The sequence below is a fragment of the Dama dama genome, chromosome 29, assembly GCF_033118175.1.
Source record: "Dama dama isolate Ldn47 chromosome 29, ASM3311817v1, whole genome shotgun sequence".
Classification (NCBI taxonomy): Eukaryota; Metazoa; Chordata; class Mammalia; order Artiodactyla; family Cervidae; genus Dama; species Dama dama.
The window spans coordinates 32,675,195-32,696,095 of NC_083709.1; the positions used below are offsets into that span (position 1 = coordinate 32,675,195).

At 38.4% G+C, this 20,901-nt stretch overlaps 1 protein-coding gene across 4 annotated transcripts in view; it reads right to left on the reverse strand.

Moving 5' to 3' along the window:
* FOCAD (focadhesin) overlaps positions 1-20,901 on the reverse strand; it is a 286,671-nt gene that overhangs the window by 241,137 nt on the left and 24,633 nt on the right. For all 4 annotated transcript variants that reach the window (XM_061132648.1, XM_061132649.1, XM_061132647.1 and 1 more), the window contains 3 exons: positions 20,201-20,285; positions 17,400-17,474; positions 15,028-15,182 (listed from right to left, as the gene is read on the reverse strand). In XM_061132648.1, coding sequence (XP_060988631.1) covers positions 15,028-15,182; positions 17,400-17,474; positions 20,201-20,257 — 287 coding nt within the window. In that variant the 5' untranslated portion in view covers positions 20,258-20,285. The remainder of the gene's footprint in view (positions 1-15,027; positions 15,183-17,399; positions 17,475-20,200; positions 20,286-20,901) is intronic.

Consider the following 20,901-nt stretch of genomic DNA (forward strand, 5'->3'; position numbering starts at 1 on the left):
TAAAAACATGCTAATTTGAGGAATAGACTTCTAAGAACAATATCAGGATCTGAAATTAACCCTGAGACAGGCAGGCTGGCTATGTATGAGATACACAGAAAGTTATTTTAAAAATACAAGAGAAGACTTCAATCAGTGCAGAAGAGATCTGATTAGATACAACAACTAACTTGTTCGTAGTACAATGCGCTCAGGGGATGTCACTACCAAAAATGGGTGTATCCAACTGCCTACCAGATAGTCCCACTTTGGTGTCTAAATTGTGCCTTAAATCCAACATGTTCAAAACTAGACTCATGCTCTTCCCACACACCTGGTCTTCTAATGTTTCCTATCTACCTGTCAGGGAAGCCAGAAATCAAGGAATCACCTTTGATATATTCCCTTCAGTCTTTCTTATATTCAATCCACCTCAAATGCTTCATCCCCTAAATATCTCACAAATCCATCTATTTCCCTTCAACTCCAGGCAGCAACCATCACCCCTTACCTGAACTGTAGTAACAGCCACCTAAACCCATCTCCCCATCCCACTGTGCTGCCTAGCCAGAACCCAGCACTTTCAACATCATGTTCACACTGCAGCCAGAATGGTCTTTTTGTAATCAATACTCAGCAGATTAAAAACACTTCAACAGACTCCCTCTGCACTCAGGATAAAGACCCAAATCCTCTAGAGCAGCCATCATGGCCTGCATTGTCTGACTCCTACCCTTATCCCCAGCTTCATCTCAAACCACTCTCTGCATAATGTTGGCATTTTTCAAGCCTTTCTAAGAAGTCAGCTCCCTCCCACCACAGGGACCTGCCACATGCTACTTCTTATAACTGGAAAAGTCTATCCTCTTGTATTTCCTGAGATAAATTTTATTCATGCCTCAGTCTCGTGTTGGGTCACTTCATCAGGGAAGCCTTCCTTGACCTCCACAACAAGGTCAAACTCTCACGTTAAAGGCGCAAGCAGCACAGGGTACTCTGTCTGAATGCAGCTGAAGATATAATCGTATGACTATGTGATTATGGCATCTCTCTCCAAACGAAAAACATCAGGAGTGCAATGACTACATTTGCTTTCCTCACCGTGATCTCACAGCGCCTAGTACAGGCATACAAGAGATATTCAATAAGTGTTTAATTAGTACATGAATAGATGGATGGATGGAAGACAGCTAAGGTATTGTCTTGCTTGGATTCAGAGGTGACCTCTGAAGGTAATTTCTGGTCCTATAATTATGTGATCTTGCATATGCACATTAAAATTACAGTATCTTATATCTATATAATTATAAAGTTCATTCTTTGTGTGCATGCTCAGTCACTCAGTCAGGTCCGACTCTTTGTGACCCCGTGGACTGTAGCCCATCAGGCTCCTCTGTCCATGGGATTTCCCAGGCAAGAATATTGGAGGGGGTTACCATTTCCTCCTCCAGGGGATCATTCCCAATCCAGGGATCAAACCCGCATCTCCAGCATCTCCTGCACAGAAGGTGGATTCTTTACTGCTGAGCCACTGGGGAAGCCCAAAGTTCTTAGTTTATTACTAAATAGGCTAATATGAATGATATTACTAGCTATGGTTATCATCCTTTCTGGGATTGTGCATTTAGCAAATGAGGGAATCGTAAATACTGGGAAGATGAAATTAACATAATATCCTTTACATTATCAAGCAATGAAATAACCCTGTTTGGGGAAGAGAGGCAGGGGTTTTTTGCTGGGAGTTTTTTGTTTGTTTGTTTTAAAATACATCTTAAACCACATAGTTATAACATTAAAACCAACTTAAGACTCCTGACAGAATAAGTAAAGTACAAGAAATATTCAGCACAGTCAACAGAGATTTAACTACTATGTTGAAGACTGCCCACCATGCAGCCAAGTTCACCACACTATAAATTAACACCTAAGAGAACCTTACAAATATTAGATGGTTTCTGTGACTTAAGATCAGAGCAGCTGAAAGGGGTCTTTAGAGGATGCTATTTTTTTCACCCCTTCCCTCTTAATTCATTTGTTATATATGAAAATCATTAAGTAGCAATAGGACTTTAGAAACTACTAAAATTTCTTCCTCTCTCTCCCTTTATCTTGTCTCTCTCTCAAGCTGCTTCTAAAAGAATGGGTCTAAAATAAACTCAAAATAGTGAAAAGATAATAAAGGCTCAAAATATAACTTTTTAAAAGGGACAGAGGATGGAAATACAGCAATTATGTTTAAATCCACGAACTCACTGTAATTTTTACAAAATAAAATCTAATTGTTCAACACTGATGGATGTTTTTAAAAACTGCTATTCTGAAGTTTAGCTAATAAAAAGAAAAAATCAGGTAGATATCCTACCTTTCCTGTACAAACTGTACTACTGGGTAACCAGATAGTAGATATGGGGAAGGTTCTCTTTATAGCAATATTTCAAATAATAAGCAAAGAAAAAAAGAATTAGAAACTCACTATTTTGAAACTCCTAATGAATTAATCGATTTAGCCATTAAGCACCAACAGCTAACATCACCAAAAGAGAAAATAATGAGCTGTTATATCCCTTTGGATGGAAGAATAGATTACCATCTATGCAGAAGTATTCCCTCCTCTGACACTCCCCCTCAACAACAACAAAAACTGAACTTAAACCTCACCAAATTTCTAGAGCACACTTTTAATTTATAGGAAATACAGAGAATTAAATTAAATTAAAGTATACCATGTGGAAGCAGTCAGCAAAATTCACACTGTGGGAAGCACTGCAAACAACCGAGTTTTTTCAATAAATGTAAGAAAGAGACAGAGAAAGATGGATAAATGTGAAGCAGAGAGCCTATAGGTTAAGAGAGATATTAAAGACATAACAACTAACTCTTATTTGGATGATTATTCCAACAAATTGTTTTTAAAAAATTATGAGGCAATTAGAAAACTAAATACTGGCTAGATATTTAAAAATTACACACACAAATATCTAGGTATAATATTATTAATGTTTTTATTTTTTAAAACATATACACTTAATATCTACAGAAGAAATTACACAATATCTTGGATTTGCTACAAAAGAATATGGCAGGGGGAATCATGGAGGAGCAGGACTGGCCATGAGCGAAAAGTTGTTAGGCTGAGTAACAGGAACATGAGGGTCATAACACTATTCTACTTATTTTTAAAATTTTCTATAGAAAGCTTTTAAAATCAAAGAGTTCCTCTTTGTAACACCTACTTTTTCTAAAATCTTCTTGTTTTTGTGTGTGTGTATGTGTGTGTGTCACACTCCAAGCTAGATTCCTTCCTTAACCTCCCTTCCCTTGGAAACCAAGTCAATGGCTATTTCTATATTACTCTGTTTGGAGAGATAATACATGCTTTCAAAACAATATTCCAGAGGATGGTGATAATAAAGATGATGGAAAACATGGTGTCATCTTGCCATCACAACAAAACAATTATGTTATCTTTGACAATTGCTCTCCATCCACTCAATTGCTACTCCCTCTATACCTGTCAGAGCAACACAGATCAATTATCATTACCTATGCTTAAATACAATAATGTTTCAAAGCTAGAGCTGAGACGCTGACAGATACCTATTTCCAAAGTTATGGCTTTCCCCCAAGTTTAATCTTCACTAATAGTGTCCCAGTCTCCTCTCTCTTTTGAGAATTACTACTCCTTCTCCCATCATATGGTTATTACACAAGGGATCCCAGCATACAAATATTCACAGCATAAAGACACAGTCAGTAAATGGTAAATTGTCATCTTCCTAGGTGGTGCTAGTGGTAAAGAACTGCCAACGCAGGAGACATAAGAGATGCAGGATCAGATTCCTGGGTCAGGAGGATCCCCTGAAGAAGGGAATGGCAACCCACTCCAGTATTCTTGCCTGGAGAATCCCAAGGACAGAGGAGCCTGGTGGGCTATAGTCCATAGGTCACAAAGAGACACACCTGAAGGGACTTAGCATGCACGCAAACATACATCTAAGTCTTAATCTCAGTTCCTGTGCATGTAACTTTACTTGGAAATAAGGTCTCTGCAGGATCTTGAGGATAGATGCTATCATCCTGGGTGGACCTTCAGTCCAATGACTGGTATCCTTATCAGAGATAGGAAAGAGATATTTGAAACACAGAGAAGAAGGTCATGAAAAGTCAGAAGCAGAGACTGCAACTGCACAGCCACAAGTCTAAGAATGTCAAGGGTTGCCAGCAGTCACCAGAAGCCAGGAAAGAGGCATGGAACAGACCCACCCAGCCTCCAGAAGGAACCAATCCTGATGACACCTTGGTTTTGCGTTTCTGGCCTTCAGAATTGTGGAATAAGTTTCTATTCCTTTAAGTTTGTAGTCATTTGTTACAGCACTCCTAGAGAACTAATACACAGCCCTTGGCAGAACTGACTGGTCCAGGAGCAAACATCTCAAACATGCTGGTCCTGGGAAACCTGTTAACTGTGGACGAGAAATTCCAAACTCAGTCTGGCTATCTCTTACGGATAAGAGATGTCAGTCCAGGAGGCAGGTGGTGCCCTGTAACTAGGGAGCAGAGAAATCCATCTGCAGCAAGAGAAAAAATACATAGCCTGTGTCTCTAATTTGAATCTGAAGCCCAGGTACATTCCTCTCAAGTCCCATGGGATACCCCTTTAGGAAAATAAATTAAAATCACCCTTTTAAGCTCGAAGGATTACAAGCAAGTTTCTGTAATTTGTAGCCCACAGAGTCCTGTCACACTCAAGAACCTGTTGCCAAAAGCCCTTTAGTAAAGACCGACTGGAACAAGTCCCTCCTTGGGTAGCTACCAAAACAAATTGAAATGACTCATGAACCCTCTGAGCTTTGCTGTGCTTAGTCACTCAGTCATGTCCAATTCTTTGCCACCCCAGGGACTGCAGTCTGCCAGGCTCCTCCATCCATGGGGATTCTCCAGGCAAGAATACTGGAGGGGGTGGCCAGGCCCTCCTCCAAGGGGTCCTCCCAACCCTGGAATCGAACTCAGGTCTCCCGCATAGCAGGCAGATTCTTTACCATCTGAGACACCAGGGAACCCCAAGAATACTGGAGTGGGTAGCCTATCCCTTCTCCAGGGGATCTTCCTGACCCAGGAATCGAACCAGGGTTTCCTGCATTACAGGTGGATTCTTTACCAGCTAAGATACCAGGGAAACCTCATGAACCCTCTAAGAGGGAGCAAAGGAAACTTGAGGCTTGAGCTATAAGCACAGTGACAAGAAACAATGCAAAAAGGAAGCTCAATTTGAAAAAAGAACCCTCCTGCACTGTTGGTGGGAATGTAAATTGGTACAATCACTATGGAGAAGAGTATGGAGGTTCCTTAAGAAACTAAAAATAGAGCTACCATATGTTCCAACAATCACTCGGGCATTTATCTGAAAAAAACATAATTTGAAAAGATACATGCACCCCAGTGTTCACAGCAGCACTATTTACAATAGCTAAGACATGGAAGCGAAAAGAGGAACTAAAAAGCCTCTTGATGAAAGTCAAAGAGGCAAGTGAAAAAGTTGCCTTAAAGCTCAACGTTCAGAAAACTAAGATCATGGCATCTGGTCCCATCACTTCATGGGAAGTAGATGGGGAAACAGTGGAAACAGTGGCTGACTTTATTTTTTGGGGCTCCAAAGTCACTGCAGATAGTGAGTGCAGCCATGAAATTAAAAGATTCTTACTCCTTGGAAGGAAAGCTATGACCAACCTAGATAGCATATTAAACAGCAGAGACATTACTTTGCCAACAAAGGTCTGTCTAGTCAAGGCTATGGTTTTTCCAGTGGTCATGTATGGATGTAAGAGCTGAACTGTGAAGAAATCTGAGCACCGAAAAATTGCTGCTTTTGAACTATGGTGTTGGAGAAGACTCTTGAGAGTCCCTTGAACTGCAAGGAGATCCAACCAGTCCATCCTGAAGGAGATCAGTCCTGGGTGTTCATTGGAAGGACTGATGCTGAAGCTGAAACTCCAGTACTTTGGCCACCTCATGCGAAGAGTTGACTCATTGGAAAAGACCCTGATGCTGGGAGGGATTGGAGGCAGGAGGAGAAGGGGACGACAGAGGATGAGATGGCTGGATGGCATCACCGACTTGATGGGCATGAGTTTGAGTAAACTCTGGGAACTGGTGATGGACAGGGAGGCCTGGCGTGCTGCGACTCATGGGGTCGCAAAGAGTCGGACATGACTAAGCAACTGAACTGAACTGAACTGAAGATATGGAAGCAACCTAAGTGTCAATCAACAGATGAATGGATAAAGATGTCATCCATATATATAAATGGAATATTATTCAACCATTAAAAGAATGAAATAATGCCACCTGCTACAACATGATAGGCCTACAGATTATCAAACAAAGTGAAGTGAACCAGAGAAAGACAAATATATGATATTGCTTATATGTGCAATCTAAAAAAAAATCATACAAATGAATTTCTTTACAAAACAGAAACAGACTCACAGACATATGAAGCAAACTTACGGTTACCAAAGGAGGCAGGAGGGATAAATGAGGAGTTGGGATTAACACAGGCATACTGCTATTTATAAAATACTATTTCTAAAACCCATAAGGACCTACTGTATAGCACAGGGAAGCATAGTCAATATCTTGTAATAACCTATAATTAAAGAGAATATTAAAGAAAAAATATATATATAACTGAATCATTTTGCTGTACAGATGAAACTAATATAAACAACTGTATTAAAAAAAATTTTTTTTTAAAAAGGAAGCTCAATTTTCACTGGCCTAAGAACTAAACCCAGATCTCATCATAAAAGGGAGTGTAGGTCAATAATGATGCTGAATATTCCAGATTAAAAAAAAAAAGGAAAGAAAAATTTTGGTCAAGCTGCACAGACTATACTAACAAAACCACCCATAAAAATTGTTCTTCCCTAGGTAAATATAGCATAATTACTACTGTATAGATGAATACCATGTCTCAGGTTTCCTTTGCCTGGGGTTTATTTGAATACAGCATTAAACACTGTACTTATGTATGTAAGCATACATAAATACAATACGCTCGCTCTCCTTTTGAAAAGACTACAATTAATGCTTGGTCCTTTATTTTCAAAATATTCAAAATATAAGGTACAAGAAAGTACCCATACTAATTTTTTGACCCAGGATGAGAAAAACAAAAGTTTGTGTTGAAGAGAATTACACAAACATTCCAAAAGAGAGCATCCCTGGGTATCATGGGAGCAAATGGTACAAATGTAGCCAAGTCTCTTTTTAACTCAAAAGGGTAAGTGGTCAGCCTTAAGTACAGTATGTCCCAGTAAATAAGTGTTAAACACTAGATTAATGATCCAGTCATTTCCTATATTTGTTATAAAATTATATGAGAAAAAACAGCCAGGAAGAGAGGTAAGAAATTTTTAAAAGTTCTGGGGAACCCAAGGTTGAATAAATAACAAAAAATGATATTTCTTTCAAAACAATTTTAAGTAATATAATGTTACTGAGATTTTGCTTGGGAAAGTTCTGCATATTTATTTGTCTTCTAAATACCAGAAAACAGCCTGAAACATTTTTCCATTATAAAATGGAAAATTAGAAAATCTTCTGAAACATTTTTCCATTATAAAAGAAGTATCGTGTATTTCAGTAGTCACTTTTTAAAAATCACCTAAAAACATCTTCACACAAACACGTGACTCTTATAATGGAAGATTTTGTGGCAAACAAAGCCTTCAACCAGGTCAGCTAACTTAACAAGAAATAGGGCAGAATGTCCTAAAAAAGTGGCTGGAATTACTTTTCTGATTATGAGCTGCAAGTTGAAAGAGATTCTGTGAGTTTAGAGAAAGAAAAAGGGTTTGAAAAAGGCAAGGAGAGCATCTGAAAACAAGTTTAAAGCCTTAAGGAACACTTGAAAGACAAGATGAGGAAGTAGCCCTGAACCAGGAATTATGTCATTGTCAGGTAAGAGTTAAAATTAAATGAGCAATGACACCAATGTAGATATAAATCCTGAAACCATCTCAAAGTCACAAAAAACTCTCTGACTCCCTGGCTGCAAATAAGCATGCTAACCACGACTGTCTTCCTCAAATCTTAGGGAAACCTCAAAAAGGCATCCTTCTTTAGTTCTTCTCCTGCCAAATAAAATAAAGCTAAATAATATAGAAAAGCTTCTATAATACAAGGTATGAATGCAGTAGTCTCCTTGGTTGCTAACCATTTCCTGAGTACTGATGAGTACTCAGACACTCAGTCGTGTCCAACTCTTTTATGACCCCATGGACTGTAGCCGGCCAGGCTCCTCTGTCCATGGGATTTCCCAGGCATGTATACTGGAGTGGGTTGCCATTTCCTCCTCCAGGGAATCTTCTCAACCCAGGGATTGAACCATTTCTTACATGATAACAAAGCAATTACGTGTCCCAAGGAACATGGTCATCAACAAAAGAGAAGACCCTGAGAGACAAGAATTTTCTCATTAAATTGCCCTAAGTTTTAACTCCAATTAGTTCTCAAGATCATTTTTAACCAAACTGGACCTTCATCAGTCCATGATCCAAGGCTCACTGAATCCAGCAGCTTTAGCCAGGAACCACTAGGGGTATTTTAAACATCTCATTTGAGATTTACTAAAAAGTAGCTTTAAGGAGTCTCAGAAAATAGACTTTCATCTCTCACACCTTAAAGCACTTAATTTTTCCCCAAAATACATAAATTACAGGTTCCTCTCCTGTTTGAATGCACAAAAGAGAACACAAATCAAGTCCTATTTTATCTAGAGCTAGTTTATCTAGAGTTCTACCAAACATATTTTTTGAAAGAAGGGGTGGGGGGTCGGGGAAGCAGTTGAACTAAAATTACAGGCTGTCATGACACCTCAATATAGAAAACTAAATACCTGGCTTCATAGGAGAGTATGGTTTTTATTCACAATCCTGTTACTAAGCAACTGTAACAATGGCTGCATGAAGCTGTCTAGAAGTTAGCGGAGTTAAGCAATCTAAGGAAAGAAAAACAGGGAAACCCCTTGCTTATCGGAATCTTTATCTTAGGATGAACTCAATGTAAAAAAAAAAACTAACAAAACCAAAACAACCTAAACTTAAAACAAGCAGTTCCTTAAAGGACAAGAAAAGTACATGCTACCACAAGTCATTCACTTTATTTTAATTTTATCTAATTTCAAAATTCACATTTAACTGCTGATAATTTCCTTACTGTGTTTCCTTTGTAGTCCCCTTCTTTCCTTCACCCTCCCTAGGAAATAATTTTTTTTCAATTTCCTTGCTGATTAAAAGAACATTTTAGACCTCTTATGTCCATTTCTTTGTTTACAGAAGCTATAAAAACTAGTTTACAATTGTTTCATGTTGCCTCCGCTTTGAACCCCAGAGCGCTCTTGGACATCAGACTATTCCTTTGAAGGGAACAGTCTCTCAAACAGAGCCAGACACTTTCCCAGCCACTCCCTGAATTTTAGACAACCAGAGCTTTGCAAATGTCAAGTCTCTTTTCAAAGTTAGACTATACAATGTAGCAGGCTCTAGACCAATGCTTCTCAAATTGTGGGTTGGATATGGAGGGGGGAGGGAGGGATGGGGGGAAGGGGTTGGGGGGAGAAGGGTGGAAGAGGGGTAAGTTTTTCATACATGTTGCAAGGGAATTCTACAGACTAGATTCCCTGGTGGCTCAGATGGCAAAGAATCTGTCCGCAATGCGCAAGACCCAGGTTGGATCCCTGGGTCAGGAAGATCCCCTGGAGAAGGGAATGGCTACCCCCTCCAGTACTCCAGCCTGGAGAATCCCATGGACAAAAAAAAAAAAACACAAAAAAAAGCCTGTAAAGAGCCAAGGAGTAGGTTAAGAGAGGAAGAACCACATTGACTTGTCCCTCCATCTTCCCTTACAGCTCTCAACATTTAATGCTGAGAAAGCTCCAGAAGCTACATTGTTTAAATGTCTATTCCATAGAACTGCTTCTTCCTCCTTCCTTCCCTCCCTCTGTCTCTCTCTCCCCCACGCCCACTGCCCTCCCTTCTCACTCTTTCCCCTTCTCTCTCTCTCTCCCTCTGAAGAATGCTAGGCAGACAAAATGAAAAAATACAGTTTTACACTCATTCTTCTACATCAAAGCTGAGCAATCTTTGTGTGGTTCTGTGCCCAGGATACCTCTACATTGCCATAAATCTCTATTTCAAAAAGAGAAAGCCAGAGACAAGCAGAAATTTAAACACTGGAAACCGAAGATCCAAAATGTCTCAGCCAAGAACCACAGGGAAATGACAAAGTCATTTCTGCTTTTAGATCCCAAAGATAAAGACGGTTTTCTGTCTCAGAAGATTCCCTGAGGAGCATTTGGAAGAGCAGGCTGTGTGGGTTCCCTGTTTGTAATTAAATTTAACCTAATTTCTTAAATTTAATTCTCATTTCGGTTTTTTTTAAGATATAAACAATGCAGAGTATAGTCTTTGTAATCACTGCAAACCACAAAGCTGTGCTACTTGAAATAAAACAAAGAAAGAAAATTCTTCACAAATAATCATTATGTCTACTGGCAAGAATAAAGAAAACCTAGCACTTTTATAACACATTTCATGATCAAATTGATGCAAAAGTTAAATTGGTCAGCTTCAGAATCTGCTCTGTCTACATCTCCTGTGGCTACTAAAGCAGACAATATGAATACTCTAAGAAACTTAAAAAAAAACTTTTAAAACAGCCAAAAACTTATTTTCTGTCTTTTTCTTTGTGTGCATGCCCACGTGCAGACATGCGTGCACATTTGAACAAATGTTTTTTTTCTGTTGTTGTTCAGTTGCTCAGTCGTGTCTGACTCATTGGGAACCCCATGTACTGCAGCATGCCAGGCTTCCCTGTCCTTCACCATCTCCTGGAGCTTGCTCAAACTCATGTCCATTGAGTTGGTGATGCCATCCAACCCTCTAGTCCTCTGTCATCTCCTTTTCCTCTTGCCCTCAATCTTCCCCAGAATCAGAGTCTTTTCCAATGAGTCAGCTGTTCACATCAGGTAGCCAAAGGACTGGAGCATCAGAGCTTCAGCATTAGTCCTTACAATGAATATTCAGGGTTGATTTCCTTTAGGATTGAATGGTTTGATCTCCTCGCTGTTCAAGGACTCTCAAGAGTCTTCTCCAGCACCACAGTTTAAAAGCAACAATTCTCCAGCCTTATCCTTCTTTATGGTCCAACTCTCACATCTAATATTTTTTAGAAGAATCCTAATGTATAACCACAAAAATATCAGTTTTGAGAGGGCTTTTAAAAGCTTAAGTTTTAATGTGTCTCTCTGTAACTTATTGGTTGTCCTTAAATAAGCCACTGAGATTTTGCCTCAGTCATCTTTTCAAATGTGGGTAGTACTATTAGTTCCTCCCTAAATAGCTTTCACCCTAAATTCACAACAAGAGAACCTCCTTGCATTGTGTAGTTGTATTGTTTATATCCAAAAGTAAGACTATCAGCATCTTAAAGGGGCCAGGGGAATGTCTCTAAGAGATAATTAGAGCAAGTTAGATTACACCTTTAATTCAAGAATGTCTTATTAGAAAATGATAAGATGTTTCCAATGTCTCATTAGAAAATGGCATGGGCCATCCTTTGCACATCAGTCTAAGTCCATCATCCCTGCTGTAAGCTGAAAAGCAGAAGTTTTGCTGATAGTGGATCAGCATGCCATCTGTATACATGAAAATTTGTCAGTAATATTAATTTTTTTAATTAAAAAATATACTTTTGAATTAGCAACATGTTCACAGAGTTAAATAGGCTTCCCTGGTGGCTCAGATGGTAAAGCATCTGCCTACAAAGTGGGAGACCCGGGTTTGATCCCTGGGTCGGGAAGATCCCCTGGAGAAGGAAATGGCAACCCACTCTAGTACTCTTGCCTAGAAAATCCCATGGATGGAGGAGCCTGACAGGCTACAGTCTATGGGGTTGCAAAGACTCAGACACGACTGAGCAGCTTTACTCACAGAGTTAAAAATTCAAAAAGGCATGTGAGGCAAATATTCTGTCTTTCCTCTGTATCTCAGTTTTTCTCCTCAGAGGTAAAACTCTTACCAGGTCTTATTTATCCTTCTAAAGATGTTGTATGCACATGTCACTGAAAATTTATATGTACATGTGTTTTCTTTAAAAAATAAAAAAGTAGGCTACTAGACATAGTATTCTTTATTTTTCATTTTTTAGTGAAAAAACATATCTTGGCCATCATTCCTTATTTTTCCAGCTGTATAATATTCCACTGTATCAATGTGCCATAATTTACCAGTTCCCTATTATTTTCAATCACAGGCAGTGCTACAATGAGTAATTTTAAACATAAGGTTACCATTAGTTTTCAAGAGTCTTTGGAAATATGGCCAAGATATAGAAGAAAGCTTTGAATTTTATTGTACACAAATATAGGAACTTTAACAATTGAAGAATCCTGAAAAAAAATTTTTTTAAGTTTCTTAGAGTATTCATATTGTCTAAATTGGTAGCCACAGGAGATATAGACAGAGTAATTCTGAAAATAACCAATTTAACTTTTGCATCAATTTTATCAAATCTTTATTCAGAATGATCTGGTTATCTACTAACTATCAGAGAGTGTGCTAGAGACAAAAATAGAGGTTAACAATATAAACATATTGTGAAAGAGCAAGTAGCCCAGCTGAGGGGGGAAATATCTAGGTAGAAGAGCTGACATCTGAGCTGAGCTTTGAAATATGAAGAAGAGATTTCAGGAAAAGAGGGGGAAGGAACATTACATGCAGAGAGGCAGTGTGCACAGGTGTCGGAACAGGGATCAGGTGTGTATGGCTAACAGGAGTGTTCATGGCAGAAAACACAGGCTGAACAGAAAGCGGGAACTAGTTTGGGAAGGGCATGTATACCATACTAAAGGACTTGGACTTATAAATGTAGACTAAAAAGACTATATGCAGACTACACAGAAAAATAAAGGTTCCAAAAAGTTCCAAAATGATGATCTAAGGGAACAAAATAAGATTTGTGAAGAAAGGTTAAAAGGCCAGAGGTTGATGGCTATTAAACACATGAAAAGATGTTCAACATTGCTCATTATTTGTATGCTCACTTGCTCAGTTGCATCTGATTCTATGAGACTCCATGGACTGCAACCCATCAGGCTCCTCTGTCCATGGAATTTCCAGGCAGGAATACTGGAGTGGGCTGCCAGTTCCTATTCCAGGGGATCTTCCTGAACCAGGGATCAAACCCACATCTCTTTGTCGCCTGCATTTTCAGGCAGGTTCTTTACCACTAGCACCACCTGGGAAGGTATTCACTCATTATTAGAGAAATGCAAACAAAAACTATAATGAGGTATCATCTCACGCCAGTACCAGTCAGAATGGCCATTATCAAAAAGTCTACAAACTATAAATGCTAGAGACGGTGTGGAAAAAAGAGAACCCTCTTGCACTGCTGGTGGGAATGCAAATTGCTACAGCCACTATGGAGAACAGTATGGAGATTCCTTTATAAACTACGAATAAAGCTACCATAAAGCCCAGAATCCTACTACTGAGCATGTACCCTGAGGAAACCAGAACTGAAAAGGATATACGTACCCCAATGTTCACTGCGACACTATTTACAATAGCTATGACATGGAAGCAATCGAGATGTCCATCAACAGATGAACGGATAAGAAAGTTATGGTACATATACACAATGGAATATTACTCAGCTATATAAAGGAACATATTTGAGTCAGTTAATGAGATGGCTGAACCTAGAGCCTATTACACAGAGTGAAGTAAATCAGAAAGAAACACAAATGTCATATGTTAACACATGTGTGTGGAATTTAGAAAAACAGTACTGACAATCCTACTGGCAGGGCAGCAAAGGAGACACAGACATTTTGGACACAAAGGGGAAAGGAGAGGGTTGGATTATATGAGCGAATGGCATTGACACCTATACATCACCATATGTAAAACAGACAGCCAGTGGGAACTTGCTGTATGGTACAGGGAACCCAAACCCAGTGCTCTGTGATAATCCAGAGGGGTGGGACGGGGAAGGGTAGAAGTGGGGTTCAAGAGGGAGGGGACATTTGTACACCTAATGCTGATTTATGTTGATGTCTGGTAAAAACCATCACAATATTGTAAAGTAATCATCCTCTAATTAAAAAAATAAAATATACATTAAAAAAGGCCAGAGGTTATTTAATTCAATAGACCTCAAGTCCAGGAAGGCACTAACCAAAGACTGATGGTGACAGCTATATTCCATCTCCACTGAAGGCAGAAACAATGACTAAGTATTCGGCTCTGGGTTTCCTTGGTGGCTGAATCAACAAAGAATCTCCCCGCCAAGCTGGAGGCACAGGTTCAATCCCTAGGTCAGGAAGATCCCCTGGAGAAGGGAATGGCAACCCACTCCAGTAATCTTGCCTGGGAAATCCCACAGAAGAGGAGCCCCCAGTCCACCAGGGGGTTGCAAAGAGTTGGACACAACAGCAACTAAACAGAAGCATCAGTGAATGGAATAAATATGGTCAAAGCAAACAAATTAAAAAAACTGAACATTACTTACTTCGAATAATCAGGGCAAGGTATGTCTAAACCACAAAATGCTTTTAAAGAAATTGATGCCATTACTTTCTAATGTATGCACTGATGTTAAAGGCTGACCAAGGGTACCCAATAGGGTATCAACTTAACCACTGTGGAATGAGTATTGCTTCTTGGCAACCTCCTTTCTTAAAATAAGTCAGGAAATTAAACTGCAAACTGTGAGTTATAAACAGCTATTCATTAAAAAGAGCAATAACACTTTCAAGCAGAGTCCCAGAACCTAAGTACAGCAAAATGACCACAAATGCCCAAATTTTCAGAGCTTAATTTAGCATGTTTTCACCACATATGAAATATCAACTGTATGACATTTTTAGGGAAAGAACAATAACTAGTAAGTAGGATGAACGGTGACCCTTAATGGCAAATCAGTGAATTTTTGTCTAAAAATTTAAACTGTTAACTGATCAGATATGAAGGAAAGGAGCACCTGGTTGATGGAATCAGGTTGAGAATCCCATTGAGAACATAGCTGAACTCTGCGTGATCCTGAGCGACAAGGGCCACCAGACCCTCACAGCAAGCTGTTCGAACTACGACATTGTCGCTGCAACACTTCTCCCATAGCAAGTTCAAGGCAGGAGTCTGAAATTAAACCAGTGATTAAAACACACGTCTGATGACTAGCAAATGCATACACAGACCCAGCCATTCATCAAAGTGTAATTCGTTCACTGTAGGCTGGCTTTCCTCTACAAAAATAATGCTGTGCCACACCACGTGTAGGATACACTGAAGCTGGTTTTCCAAGAGAGGCAGTGGATGTATTCTGATATAGTAACTCTCTCTCCTCTGGTGTCTGCAGCAAACTAAGGCTGGCTGCAGAGGTTCTGAATCTAAGCAATACAGCTACTAGGAGATCAAAACTATGGCTTGGTTCTAGCACTATGTTCTAACCAAGCCATTTAACCAGACACCAACCATACCAGCATATCAATTAGTCTAAGTTGGACTTCAAATCATACCTATGCTTTAAGCCCTGAACATTTTCAGAAAATGTTCCTGCTCTCCTCCCACCAACCTCTAAATAGTCAACTGGTCAAACATGGAGGAAAGAGCACCTGATTGATGCCCCTCCACTGTCCCTTACAGGGTCCCTGCTCCAAGTGACTGAAGCTGAATGTGGACCCAGAGGAAGGAGACAGAAGTAACTCAGGCTACAAGCAAGCTGCTGGTTCCAGGACTACCAAAAAAAGCCTAGAAAAACTTTTTTACCCAAGGAAGAGACTTTGACTTCTCCCTTCACACTGTGAACCTGTCATCTTTGACAGGAAAGCATCAGAAAGACACAAAAGTAAATAGTTCTTCATTTTGAAAATTCCTACTAAAGCAGAGGTTCTAGCTCTCATAACATGCTCAGGAACTTATGATTCTCCTCAAAAAAAAAAAAAAAAAAAAGTTCACTACTAATGATGAACCTCCATCTGAATGTATTCTGGGCTAAATCCATTTAGATTTTACATGGGGTTTGGGTTATTTATTTATTTATTTTTTTTTAAAGAACACAATGAAGCTATTTTTCCTTCCTTCTGACATAATTTACTAGGGAAACATAAAATCTGGAGAGAAGAAACAATTACAATCCCCAGCTCCCATGGAATAACTAAACCAATGAAAATCAACATAAATTGTGCCCACTTTCCCATGGTAGCTGACTCTGAGAGACTTTAATCTTAGGATCCCACTAACTAACAATACAGAACAAGATAATTAACAGTCACTGAAGGGAAGAAATACTTATATTCCATTTCTTTTATTCTGAAGGAAATTTTATTCACCTGTGTGGACCATACCAAAGGGTTCTAAATGTCATTACTCCATTCCTAAGCCAGAATAACAAAAAAAATGAGTAAAAGACTGTTGCCTCAGGTAACATTGCACCTTCATGGAAGGAAGCACTCATTTATTAGCAGAAGAGGAAACATTTAGTTACAGGGATTTGACATTCAATAAATTCTGGCAGTTTAAGTAAAACCACTAGATCTTCTCAGAGTACATAATGTGATTATAGGCAGGATTAAGATCAGAGTTCTCAGAAAACCTAATTTATATGACTACATACAAACACCAGATAAATGCCAATTAGTGAAGTATGCCTCTACATTGACTTCAATGTGTCAGCAGAAGCGATAAAGAAATGCAACTTGGAGTAGCTAATATAAAGGAAAATGAGAGAAAGGAAATCAATTTATTTGTTATGAAAAAAATCTTATTTCCATCACCTATATTCTCCATAGAGTTTACCTTAGAGGCCCAACTTAAGCAGAGTTTCCAGTCAGCATGTCAAGCTACATAGCACTGGTCAACCAAAACCCAAGTGGTAAATAGGTCAGTAAATATGTCAGCACTGGCATTCACCAACCCTATGAATGATACAGAATTTTTTCCCCCAGTTCTACCTGTCAAGGCATGACCTTTCTAACTTAGAACTCGTGTTTTGGGCTACATAAAGCCTGAGAAATCTACACCCAAACAGAGCCATTGTGTTCACTTTCTCCATTAAGCAGATTCCCTCAGCAGTAACTCTCTCGGCCTTCTAAAGGCTGCCCACCCTCATTCCACCCATGTTATTTTTCATTAATAGTCATAAGAATACTCCCCTTCACCCCTTCCCTATCTAGTTCCTGGGGTCTGTTGCAACACTTTTTAAAGTTTAAAAGTAAATCATGACAAACAAAGAAACAAAAATAGATAAAACCACTTCTACAGTGACCTGAACTGTGAGGAAAACAAAAAAAGTGCAAAGGTGGTCCAGTTACCAGCAATATCTGAATAGAACTAAGCACAAAGTTAAAGACAGACCTGGTTTGTGCACTGGTGGATCTTTTCTGAAAAGCTGTTTTCCTTTAGAACTGCAGCAATAAGATGACCCACAGCCTAAAACAAAAAAGATTAATGAATACATTTCCTCAGAAGTTCTCTCTCAATAGTGAATTTGAAGGTAACTAACAGCAGTACTAATGGATATGAGTATACCAGTCAATCAGTAATAACACTCCCATTCAGAGGGTATGTGCTCTGAAGAAGGCACTATATTTGGCACTCCACAAGTGGAATCTCTCATCTTCATAACAATCCTCAAGGTAAGCATTTTTATCCTACATTTTATCCCAGTAAGCAAACTACAGTTCACAGATGTTGAGAAAATTGCTTAATTTTCAGTTTAAATTGTTGTCACTCAGTATTACAAGATAATTTGAGATTGCTTAATCCATTAAACCATGAGACAAATGAGTAAACTCCACAGCTTTTAAAATCATCTTTGCAACTAAGTGAAACACATCATGATTCATCATGCCCTTAATGAAGATAGAGAAAACTCATCACCATCTTCATGACTATGGCCCACACAGATTTGAACCAACAGGTCCTCCCCCACCTCAAACATTCTCCCTCCTCTAGGATCTAGGATGTAATATCCCTGTTGGTTTCTCATAGGTTTCAGCTTCTTAATAAGCTTTCAGTCTCATAAATCTCTAAAAATTTTCCATATCTTCTTTGGTCAAAAAACCAGAATTAAAACTAAGATTCTCATAGGAGTGCTGATTGATTCCATAAATATATAAATGTTGTTACTTCCTATCATCTCAACTCCATTCTCCTAGATCGTCAGCACCACCCAGCATTGCCGTCTTAGAACCACAGACTAGCAACAACGACAGCTATTCTAGGCATGGGTTGGGAAAAACTTTGCTATGGCAAGAACTATTCAGTCTGCCCATGCGACCAATGTCTGATATGGATGTATAAACACCCATCAGTCTTGCAAAGTCTCCAGAAAAGCTCAAACAAAAGCACAGCACCTGCTCCTTCATTTCTTTTTGCATTTCCCACACTAGCATTGAATTCAGACCTCAATGATCAATGGTCTTTACAAGTCACTCATTTACATGAAATTTAAGTTTAGATCAATGAACTCTTACCTCCTTGTTAAAGAGATAGTAACAAAAATTGAGGACCAATGAACAGCTTCAGTTCCTGTTTACAAAATAACCATATTTCATTGAATGTAAATGGCCATTAAATGCAAGATGCACCATTATTTTACAAACCACTGAGAGAAAAAAGGCTGCCAATTAATACAATGCTGCTTATAATTTAAATTTATGATTTTATGTTAATGAAAGAGCTCTTTCAGACTTTTAGAAAATCATGGCCAAATGCATAAATGTGCAGGCAATATCAACTGTATAATGACTGCTGCCATCAATTACTAAATGCAGATGTTAAAATGTGAAAAAAAATGTGTGAATCAATGAAATATGGTGCTAACACTGAGCGGTGGTTACAAAAGAACAATAAGAAGTATTCATAGAGGACAGGGAACAATTGCAAGAATCTAATAAAACCAATATGAAACACAACATGGCCAAAAAAGTTACCATTCATATTTAGAAAAAGGACTAACAGAAAATAAGCTTAATGATAAATGTCCCCCACTGCCCACAAAATTCAATTTCTCTAATTTACCTTCCAATTTATCCCTCTAACAAATGACAGACTATAGCCTGAATTGATTTTCAAATACAAAATTCAAGTATAAATCAGCCTATGCTGCTACGTAAGTTTTCCATAACAAAAAGTAGCTTAAATGGATACTGCACACTAAACAATACATATACACTTTTCTCTTAATTTAACAGCAACAAATATAGGCATTTCTTGATTTATATTTGCTAAAGAAGGGACTCCAGGCACAGAAAAATAGAAACTGTGGACAGCATCCTCCAAGCTTTCATCTTCTTCTTCATGGCAAGCACCTGTGCTGCACAGGATATGACTCCAACCCAGTCAGGTAGAAGGGAATCTTGCATAAGGAGTGTTCTACTCCTCATGGAAGGGTTCCCCACTACCCAGCTAAGTCAATTCCCAAAGCAGGCATCTCCGAAGGTAACTGCTGAGAGTATCCAAGACGCTGCAGGTTGGTAAGTCTTCAGGCAGGCTTCTGCTGGTCCCTTTGCTTTACTCTCATGAGAAAAGACAGTAGCTATTATGGTACCTTGATTAACCAAAATGCTTCTAGTTAGCTGAAGGTTAACCAGAAAACCAATTCTGTTTTACCCCTAATAACCGAAAAGCTCTTCTAAAACTAATTATCACAATCTTCTACCTGAGTTAGCATATAGATCTAATTTTTCAATCCAGGATATTTTACTGATTTAATATCATTATTATAAAAATCTATTATTCTTAATAGTTGTACTAAGAGTAGAATATACCTTTTTAAACAGGAATCTCTGAAATTCTGAAGATGTATAACCATTTATTTCTGTTCCCAATAATTAACTACAGACCAAAAAATATATATTCAGAGGTTAATCAAAGTTTTTTAATCTCTAAGAAAAGTATGACATAAATAAAAGCACAGATTGGTCAGTTTCACTATTTACTTTCCTATGTCCAATATAAATTTTCAAATTGACTGATATAAAAGTTATTTATTAATATATACTCCTAAAAATATATATATATATATACTTCTGAACATAGATGAATAAAAATATTTAATGTTAAAAATATAAATTTCAATTAACAATTCACCAAAAATGTTAATTTGTTACCATGAAGCATAAATAAATAGATAAATAAACAAATAAAATTACCTGTGACTGGATAAGAGAATTTGGAAATTCAAACCTTTTCCTGATGTCATCCGACATTTTTACTTCTCTTACATATAAGCAGATTCTGTAACCAAAACAAACGAATATCTGTTACTCTGGAAAAGGAGTTCAAACCAACTATTTGTCAAATAACATGAAAGTAATTCTGTACAAAGACAACAACGGCAATAAAGCACAGGGCCCTGGAGAACAATCCCTTGGCATACCCTTCACTGTTAACCACTTCAGCCCTCAAATGCCATGACTGATGGCATAGTAAACTAAAAATGCCCAACAGTTCTTAGTTTTCCCATGAGAGCAAATCCCAAAACAGATGAATTCACTCCACAGAAACAAACAAACAAAAATCCACAAGTTCATGTCTAAATAGCCAAATTTTAAAAGTTCAACCACATATTTGAAATAGAAATTCATCCTTCTGTGGATAAAAACTTCTGAGGAAGAAAGAACCAAACTTTCACAAAATTGTTTAAGCTGTGCCTCACTTTGGTACAAGCTTCCACTGAAGCATGAATCTACCCGTTTGTGACAAGTGTGAAGCACTGGTGAGTTTTTTTCAGGAAGTATAGACATGACCTAGAAATTCACACAACCAAACAGGTCCTTTGTCTTCTGAAAGAGGAATAGCAGGCAATCAGCACCAACTTTTAATATTTACATCATGCCTCTCATGCCTGTTG